We start from the raw sequence: 10,437 nt of genomic DNA, 5'->3' as shown, positions 1-10,437 counted from the left end.
TATTATTATTATTATTATTATTATTATTATTATTATTATTATTATTATTATTTTCTAACCCTGTTACTGGACCAATTACTAACTTGCTTTTAAGGAGCATTTTTAAAGCTAGTGACCATAACATCTTAACTGCCTCTGAACTAGTTGTTTTATTCAAAGTGTTTAATGCCAGAGCTAATGCTTAAGTTCTTTGTGTGTGTGTGTAGTTCTCTAAAAAGTGTATTTGCATTTTTGTTTACTATTTGTTCAGATTTAAATATAAACAATAAGTAGGACTAATATTTAACATTAACTTATTTTTATCTCTCTCAGAGACTACTTTGTATGTTTTATTATGTATAGCCTACATATATTCAGATTTAATAGGAATAATAGCAGAAATAATTAAAAAATTTGTCCTGCCTCCAGGAGCCTTTGCAGGCGGAGCTACCCAACATCAGGATGCCCGGCACCCTTCTCTGCTGGGAAATAATATGTCACAATATTAATAAACAGGACTCCATGTTTTATTAATACGGTATATTAATGCAAAATATTGGTTTAAACAAATGAACAGACAGTTTAAACAAACAAACAAACCTACCTACCTCATTGGAGCCCCCCCCCCCCCCCCAATCCTGGTTTCAGTAAACTTGTTAATCAAAACTAACAATATTCACCTGCTCTCTACCTTTTGTGTATCTTGCCTATTTTAGGCAAGCTCATACAGGTATAGAAGGATCAGTTAAAGTGAAGTCTCACTCTTTGCCAGCTCAAGATTTATTGAATGATTTTCCTCCAGTCCATCTGCCTTGGTCCAGGCCTCGGAGGTGGAAAAGATCTGCTGGACCTGATCCTATTCCCCACCACCATTCCCTTCTCCTTTTGTGTCGTGTCTTTTAGATTGTAAGCCTGAGGGCAGGGAACCGTCTGACTAAAAAATTGATGTACAGCGCTGTGTAAACTTACAGCGCTTTATAAATAAAGGTTAATAATAATAATAATAATAATAATAATAATAATAATTTACTACAGGTGTACTGCTGCAATCTTGACACTGGGAATCTGTGTTTCTCCAGCTCTCCCTCACCACCCCCAATGCTGATAAAATACTTCCAGAGGATGAGAAGGAAAATGGGGCAATGGGTAGACATAAAAAGACTTTATAAAAGGAAGCTTCTTTATCTAAGAGTTTATTAACTGTCTTGTCTCTAATGCAATCTCCTACTCAAATAAATAAATAAATAATGGGAAAATGGCATATACAAATTTTAAGATGCACCCCCAGCGATTTGCTTGATTTTTGTCCCAGAATGGATTATGAACAATTATCCATGCAGAAAGGACATTTAAGTCTTCCAACATACTGTTTTGTTACTAAATTCACATAGAACTGTAAGCATAGAAGAGAATTTTACAGCATTGTTACTTAAAGAGTTATAAACAATTTCCATGATTTTCAAGCATCTGACACTGGGCTGGAACAGACAGGCAGGTAAAAGTGGCTTGATCATGCTTTTTCCTAAAAGCTGGTTGAAACTCTGCTGCCTGCACTGCCTGCTCCCAAGGCAGGCCAAATACCCATGGCCAAACGGCATGGGGCAGCTTCAGGCTACGCTGCTAGACACACTTATTTTTTGTTACCTCCTCACCCTGCATGTGCACCATGGCACAAACAAACTGCCTGCAACCTCCTAGTGCCTCCCTCCCATGTCCACTCATTCTTCACTAGCCTGAAGAAGGAGGCTCCTCCCTCCCTAACTGTCATCGTTCGGCCTCTGAGGGAGAGAGTAGGCTGGCCCAGCTCCATCAGGGGCTAGCCTGAAGAAGAAGAGCCCTCCCTCCGGTCTATCTGCCTTGGTCCAGGCCTCAGAGGGAGAGAATAATGCTGGACCTGATTCCCTCCCCCCCTCCTCACCATTCCCTTCTCCTTTTGTGTCGTGTCTTTTAGATTGTAAGCCTGTGGGCAGGGAACTGTCTGTTATCCCCTCTATTGTAAACCGCTCGGATTCCCAGTGATTGGGCAGTAGATAAATAAAACCTATTATTATTATTATTATTATTATTATTATTATTATTATTATTATATGCCATCCCACTGCATGGCTGCCCCTTGATTGGCCACACAGTTACATGTGTGATGCTCTGCCAGTAAAGGGCATTGGTGAACTGGTATTTGAGTGATACACTGGCAAAACACTATCATGGAGACCCTCCATACATGTCCCCCTGTTGGACTGTCTGGTTTGTGTTATTGTAATTACATTCATTGGAGCTGTTCCACTTTCATTTCTTTGCTTTGCTGTAGCCCTGCATTGGTGCTGGGCTGTTTATAGGCATGCATGAAGATGTGAATTTTCCAAACTAAACTGGAGTATCCTGGCTTCTATTTGCTACAGTTTTTAGCCCCAGAGTGTGGCTTTGCTTTGGTTTCCATCCGCTTTGGAGGTGTGCGTCATATAAACGCCCTGCCTTCAAGAATGACTGTAAACTGTTTTATTTTGCCTGTCTGTTTCACCTTGTAGAAAGTTTTTTTAAAAAATAGACAAAAAAGGTCCCAACATATCTATTGATGTTGTGTTAATTGGATATTTCCCTGTTCTCTTTGCGATCCGTTCATCCTTCCTTCCTGTTTTGCATACAAGAAGTATTCATCACAATTAAAAACATTTCACTTCATGTGAACATGTCTGACTTCTGAACTGACTACGCACTGACAAATACAACTGTGGACACTACAATATACCACAATACTTTATACAGTACAATATTTATGGGTCAAAAAGTAACTCTGATTATGTCACTCTACTGAAGTTTTTCTTCTTTAAAGAAAAGAAAAACAAAACAAAAACAATGCCTTAACCAGGATTAAATAGAACTGATAAATATTAATTTGAATTTGTCAGTTGGAAATAGAGACCACTGACTTCAAAGAGAAGGGGGGAGGGGGAGGAGGTCAGTTCTGGAGGGATATTAACCAATTTCTCTAACCATCTTCAAAATGTGGGAAATCTGCATTAGCTCCCAATCTGTATTAGAACAGACTTCCCAGTGCTGGTCTTTTAAATGTGTGATGTGTTTTAATTCAAGAATGTTTAACAGATTTGTTTTATTTCAAGTATAATTCTCTATTTTGTATTATTTTAGTACTGTCAGCCACTCTGAACACTATTTTTAGCAGACAAGCAAAACATAAATGCATGCTTCCTACAGTCAGTGCACTGTCCTCACTTGAGGTTTTTACAGTTAGATTTGATGCTTTGCAGTATATAAAAATATTTACTTTTCATATTTTAAGCTGGAAGCTAGTTTTCTATTGTTTACACATTATGTTGGCTATCTTGAAGGCATTGTAAAGTCATGTTTGTGGTGCAATTTAAAGGAAGTGCACTCTTCACTCCTTATTTAATTCTGACTATTTTTCATCTACTTCAGTCTTTGCGAATGCAACCAAGTTTGATACTTAAAACTCAACACATTTGTACCTTATTAAGATCACTTACCAACTCTATCTGGAAGGACTTCAAGTGCTGAAACCCTCTCATCTTTGTGCAGTTCTAGTCCATAGACACAATCAAATCCATCATATTTAATAAGATAAAGAGAGGGATTTACAGGAACTTGGTCTAGCACTGTGCCTTTCCACTGTGTTACAGGTCCACTCCCTTCTTTCCATCCATGTTGTATTCTGCAACCTACAATATTTCTTCTGGGTTGAGAAATTGGTTTGCTTGGTCCCATGTTGTTTCGATGCTTTCTGTATATATAAAGCCATGAATTGTTAGTGTTTAAATCTTCTAATACATCCCTTACATTGTACCTCAAACCAAACCCTTGCAATGTACAAACACAGAGCTGGAAGCAACAATAAGTACCCTGGTCGTGAAGGAAGGTACAGCTAAAGCAATACTGAGAAGTGACTATCTGTAATGAACCCCCAAACCACAATCCTTTTCTATGACGGCATTTTCTCTCCTGGCCATTTTAATGTCTTATTCTGTTTCTTTTTTCTAGAGTCTGGCCATTTCAAGTTTGATTTTCCACATTTCTAAACTTTCTTGAGGTTTAGAAACAACTGTGTTCACCACTAACCACCATCTTTTCTCCAACCTCCTCTTTCTCCACCATTTCTGTCATTGTTGGAGGTTTGACTTTGTTAGGAGGCATGTTTTAAGTATTTCCCTATAGTGTAAATACCTAAAACTTTTACCTCAGGAAATACTCAACTGTGACTGTGTTTTCACTTAATAACACAGATCTACTTGAACCTTATAGTTAGGTCAGTGATTCCTTATTTTACCACTGACTTTTACCTCAGGAATCACTATGTGTGCGTTTTTCCTCCCTACTAGTCTCTTACAATTACCTCAGGACTTTTACCTCAGAGACTAGTCTTATCTAGGGTTGTCAGTCTACAGGTAATCTCTTACACCTACCCTTGACCATTACCTCAGAGATTATCCTCACTGACTTATGCCTCTTTATTTAAACTGTTGAACTTTTTATTTTCCAAGTTCAAATCCAATTTTGGGTTTCTGGTAACTTGAACTCAGAACCCGGTAACACCAACTGTCTCCAGCACACTTCTCATCATATTTTCAGCCACTGGATTTTACGTATCCCGATGCTGCACACCAATTTATGTAACGAACCCCCAAACCACAATCCTTTTCTATGATGGCAGGCACCTAGAGTTTGTTTCCCACCGCTGCCACCTGTGTTTTGTATTGTGAGTAGCGTGGTATTAACTCAAGTCCGGGCATGTCCTTTTTGAATCAAACAACTAAAACTTTATTTATAAGAAGGTTTAACAGTGTTGGCTTTAATATAATATTTTATGTAATTGTTACGTTCTATTTTGTTATATTTACCATTGGGTTTATAAATCTTTGTCTAAATCACCAGTTCCTTATAACTGAGATTCACTCAATCCTTCTATTACGTTCCTCTCTTAAATTTAGACCTAACAGCCACCAAAGCTAACACTATCCCGCAGGATATCACCCTCCAGCCACTCCCTTTCCTAGAGTCCTGGAAGTGAAACGGTAGGGAGCCCTTTCCCACTCAGACTCCACCCCTAACTGTCCTTCTCTGTCCCTGGAACCCTCACTACTCTCAGGATTCCAAGCCCTGACTGACCATTCCTCTTTTGGACTCAACTGTTCCCTCAACTGTCAAATCCCAACTGCCAAAACTAACCGACACTTGGAATGTTCAAAAGTCCCAGCCCACATTCTATTGGCTGGACCTCAGCTGCCTTCTGATTGGTCAGCCAGGTGTTCTCTGCACCACACTATCCACCCTCTGTTCAAAGACCCCGAAAGGACAGTCCACCATTCTCCAAGGCAGTCTATTTTACTGTGAACACCTCTTAAAGTAAATATGTTCTTCCAACCGTTTAGGTGAAATCTCTTCTCTTGTAATTTTGAATCTATAGGTTCATGTGTAAATCTCTGACATAGCAGAAAAGAAGCTCACTCCATCTCCTTTACTGTTCAGGTCTCCCCATCATACAAAGACATTGAAAATACAATGCCATGAATAATCCTAACTTTAGTGTTCAATGATGTATCTTTACATTTCAGAAGCTTGTCTAGTTCTTTCATGGGTGCTCGTTAAAGTGCTAGTCTTCTGATTTCTTGAATACAATCTCCATTATAATTAATTTCTGAACCAAGGTATGAAAAATCCTGAAGTATTTCAATGTCTTCGTTGTCTACTTTAAAGTTATGTAAAAATCCATGGTCATTGTTTTTGTTTTTTTAAACCTGCTTTTGTACTTTCTTTCTTAACTTTCTTCAGTAATCGTTCCAAATCTTTGCTTTTTTCTGCTGGTAGCATTATGTAATCTGTCTATCTTAAATTGTTGATGTTCCTTCCTCCAATGTTGATGTCTCCTTCCTCTTGAGTCAAATCCTACTTTATATATGGTATATTCAGTGCACAAGTTAAACAGGCAGGGCAAAAGAAATTACAGCCTTGCCTGACTTCCCAGCCAATTGGAAACCATTCTGTTTTCTGTATTCTGTCCTGATAGTAGGCTCTTGACCTGAGTACAGGTTATGCAGCAGGATGATCAAATGATGTGGCAGAAAGATTCAAACCCTGATCTCCAGGCATAGTCTAACGTTCAAACCACTACACCACACTGGCATATACTGTAGATAATTGAATATATTTCAAAGTGAATTTCAAACTGGTTCACAAAAAAGATTTTCCGAGTCTGTATTTCCACGAGCACAGCACAACATATAACCAATAAAAAAGTATGTGAGTGAAAAGATCACTGTCTTTTACACATTCTGCAAGAACATTAGGTCTCAATAAAGCCAATACATGAGTTTGCACATCTCTCAAAAGAGTTGTAAAGCATGGGTTAACTACTACAAAAGCACTTACTTGTGGGTAGCTCTCTTCTTCATGATGCTGGCAGACACACCGGCATGCCCTACAAGAAAGAGGTTAACAGTAACTAATCCAATAGGCATCAGGGGCATATGGAGGTATCATAGAGTTGGAAGAAGCCATTAGGGCCACTGAGACCAATCCCCTGTCATACAGGAATACACAATCAAAGCACTCCCAACAAATGACTATCCAGCCTCTGTTTAAAGAACTCCAAAGAATGATACTCCACCACACTCCAAGACAGCATATTCCACTATCAAACAGCTGTTACCATCAGGAATTTGTTCCTAATGTTCAGGTGGAATCTCATTTCCTGTAGTTTGAATCTAGTTAAACTTTATTGTATGAGCTTGCTCTGATTACAAATACCAATTTTAACAGATGATTGTTCAAAGTTTACTGGGGTTAATCTCACTAATTCTCCACTCTCTATCTAAGCAATATCTTTTACACTCTTGTAGCCTATCTTCTTTGATTATCCTCAACAGCATTCAGTAGCTAATGGCGGGATATAAACCGCCATATAGTACGTATTGTATACGTACTAGGGTTAGGAAGGGCGGTGCTTCCGCACCCCCTAACCCTAGTACGTATACAATACGTACAAGATGACGGCGCCCCTTCCACATGGGCGCCGCCATCTTTACGTACTGGACGCATAGCGTCCAGACGTGTTGCGGCGCCTATGACGTCACGAATGCGCCAGCAGCGCTTCGCGACGTCATCAGTGCGCCGCAAGAAGAAGCTCCGAAATGGAGCTTCTTTTTTGCTCCGCGCGGGAGCCGCGCGGTTTGGCTGCTACAGCTCCCGCGCAGAGCAAATGGCGTCGGCGGGGAAGCGCCGGTCTCTTTATTAAGTGTAAAATACAATCTTCCTATCTCTAGGCGCAAGAATATATAGTGGTCCCGTGCAATATGTGGGTGCACTATACATGGTTTTGAACTTATGCTGAAGCCACACAACAATGAAAGAAATGGTGCACACGCAGATATGCAGTAGGGGGGTCACCACAACATGAGGAACTGTATTAAAGGGTTATGGCATTAGAAAGGTTGGGAACCACTGCCCTACATGGACCTCAGGAGAACCAACTGAAGAGCTGGAAAAAATAATTTTAAATGTTCTTTTGTTGCTGGGTGCCTTCAAGTTGTTTCAGGCTTATGGCAACCTTTAAGCAACCCCTGTTGTTGCTCAAGAGCTCCGTGGATAAAACAAAAACCAATTTAATTATTTATAAACAGCTGAGGTACTTCAGAGTGAAATAATGTTTCATAAACTATGGAAGAGAAAAGCAAATAGCAACACAATGTTTTCTGAAGACCTCAGAAAGAGTCTGTCACAGTAAACAGGTCTCAAAGTTTATCTTTTGAAGGACAAAAACAGTATACAAAATACAGTACAAAATGAAACAAACAGCGAGTGCCCATGTAACACCACCTTTCTTGCCAAGAATGCATTTGTTCCTGAAAAATGCTCCCAAACATTACTAACCTGAGACTTCTGAGTAAAATGAACATCAAACATACAGGACTAAAACTGTCCTTCAAACAGATCAATATGCACAGAACTACCTCTCTGAAAAAGGAATTCAGTGATAAACACCCATGTTCCTAATAACTTCATTATTGACCACAGCTGCCCAAGAACTGAACTGGACAACCCCTTAAAGTTACATAAATTAATACAGCTAACCCTTTATATACACAGATTCAACCATCCAGACTGAAAATATTCCAAAAACATGCAAACTCCAAAAAGCAAACTTTGACTTTGCTATTTTATATAAGGAACACTATTTCACTATCCTACCTTATTTAATGGGACTTGAGCATCCATGGATTTTGGTATCCACAGGAGTGCTCCTGGAAGCAAATTCCAGAAGATACCAAGAGCTCCCTGTAACTCTTTCTTACATACTTAAAGTTTCTAAAGTTCAAAAGATAGCATATTTATATTATTTGGCAATAAAAGACAACATTCAGTGTTTGATATTAAAATTGCCCTGGCACATTTCTGTTCTAACTTTAAGATGTCTTGTAGTTACACCAATGTAAATTGCATTACATCATATTCATAGAGCCCATACAGACAGGCCAAAATAAAGCTGCTTCAGGTCACTTTGGAGGTATGCTGTTTAAGTGATGCATGTGTCCTAAAAGGCCAGAAGCTGTGCCAAAGCCTCACTCCAATCCTAAGGACTAGAGAGCAGTTTTGGTCCAGCTTCTGGCCTCTTAAGGTCTGTGTGTCATTTAAACAACATACCTCCAAAGTGACCTGAAGCAGCTTTATTTTGGCCTGTCTGTACAAGCCCATAGTTTCAACCAAAGAAAAGTAACTTCAGGTATCATTACGTTCTGAAAATATTTATTGAATCAACTATTATTGCCAGTCCAGGAAAATGGGTTTAGCTGTATTTTAATGTCATTTTCCATTGTTTCAGTTTAAACTCTTGCTTTCCAGCTCCATCTTCCATACTTGCTTCATTCTATGCACATGTGTTTCCAAATTAAGTTATTTCTGGAAAATTAGACAAATCTATCTTGCATTCATTAATGTCAGACCACAGCCTTCCCATTTCAAATGCCATTTTATCCATCACGTAAGTTCCTTTGTCATCTTTGCTGCAGCTTCTGTGACTTAAATTAGGTATGTAAACATAATGCAAAAGTGTACATTTCCTTTCTATAGAAACATTCTTCAGAATCTTTTGGGGATATAGTGCTTGCATCAGAAATCATCTGCACACTTTACTGGATTGTTTAAGGAGCTCTCAAAGTCTTCCTTACTCATTATTCCCCATGAGGTGCAACGGTTGAACTTCTCAAATGACACATAGATCTGATAAGTCTGGTTTCTTCAACTGTAACTGCTGCAATACTGTAAAGTTATGCCAGGGGAATGTTATGTTACGCTGGCTCTCACCTATTTAATTGTTGCTTAGTTAACCATAAAATAATCTCTTTACTGATGATGTAGAAGAGAGAATTTCAGCAGGTGCTGCTTATGTGATATAACACAACCATTAAAGGAACAAGATCTGGCTTCCACCACCTAGAAATGCCACAAAGAAACATATGGATCTACAGCCACCAATATTTTCCATCTACTTGTGGGATGCGATGCATCAGTGCATTACCTACCTGCATCAGCTCTGGATCGCTGACCTGGTGCCTTTCCAAATGGGGTCTTCATTCATCTGTAATTAAGTGAGCAGCAAAGCTGCTGAACTAGGGTGAAAATCCAGTTCTAGGGGATGTTGTAAAGTCCTTTTCAGTCTTAGGGTAAAAAAATACAACAGTCGAAACGCCAAACCAGGATTATCTTCTCCACAATCTTAATAGATGCAATTTCAATTAAAATATTCTGAAAGAGAAAGATAAGTACATGGATTGTTAACCAGTAACTTATAGGACAATAATCAGACTATGAGCTTTCAAGCAGTGCAGTAAAAAAACCCACTATCTGCCAGGGTGGAACTATTTAAATCTAAGTGGTGTAACAAAAAAATCTCATGGAATCACAAATGATTTATATTAGGTATTAGGAGTCAACAACTAAACTACAAATTACGGGAATGTCTGATTGTTAAGGAAGTAGAACTAGAAGGATATCGATATCTATTATCTTATGTATATATATTTGCTTTGTTAATTTGTAATTATGATATTTGTGAGATGCCTCCTCGCCAAGGACCACCGACGCCGACGCCGCTGCTGGGACTGCGCCTCTTGCCGGGCGGCCTCCTCCCGGGGTATCGGAGGTGCGCATCTGCGCACCGCCCCGGGAGTGCCGCCCACGGACTTGGGGAGCTCCGCGGCGGGGACCCTCTGGGCTCGGCCTGGCTTTGGCGTTTGGCGGCCAGGTGCGAGTGGGGCCCTTTAAGACACCTGGGGGGAAGTAGGGAGGAGCCCGCCGGTGAGAGCGGCGGGTACAAAAGCCGGGAAACCGGTCCCTCCCAGTCACGCCCCCCTCTGCCTCCTCGCCAAGGACCACCGACGCCGATGCCGCTGCTGGGACTGCGCCTCTTGCCGGGCGGCCTCCTCCCGGGGT

At 40.0% G+C, this 10,437-nt stretch overlaps 1 protein-coding gene across 3 annotated transcripts in view; it reads right to left on the bottom strand.

The window, feature by feature from the left end:
* SPIN1 (spindlin 1) overlaps nucleotides 1-10,437 on the bottom strand; it is a 58,670-nt gene that overhangs the window by 11,492 nt on the left and 36,741 nt on the right. For 2 of the 3 annotated variants that reach the window (XM_042449234.1, XM_042449235.1), the window contains exons 2-4: nucleotides 9,528-9,750; nucleotides 6,379-6,427; nucleotides 3,483-3,736 (exon numbers count right to left, since the gene is read on the bottom strand). In XM_042449234.1, coding sequence (XP_042305168.1) covers nucleotides 3,483-3,736; nucleotides 6,379-6,427; nucleotides 9,528-9,579 — 355 coding nt within the window. In that variant the 5' untranslated portion in view covers nucleotides 9,580-9,750. Of the gene's footprint in view, nucleotides 1-3,482; nucleotides 3,737-4,850; nucleotides 5,092-6,378; nucleotides 6,428-9,527; nucleotides 9,751-10,437 lie in introns of those variants that run through there. The other variant, XM_042449236.1, reaches the window with a different exon arrangement.

The sequence above is a fragment of the Sceloporus undulatus genome, chromosome 2, assembly GCF_019175285.1.
Source record: "Sceloporus undulatus isolate JIND9_A2432 ecotype Alabama chromosome 2, SceUnd_v1.1, whole genome shotgun sequence".
Lineage (NCBI taxonomy): Eukaryota > Metazoa > Chordata > Lepidosauria > Squamata > Phrynosomatidae > Sceloporus > Sceloporus undulatus.
This window is presented reverse-complemented; position numbering and strand designations above follow the sequence as displayed.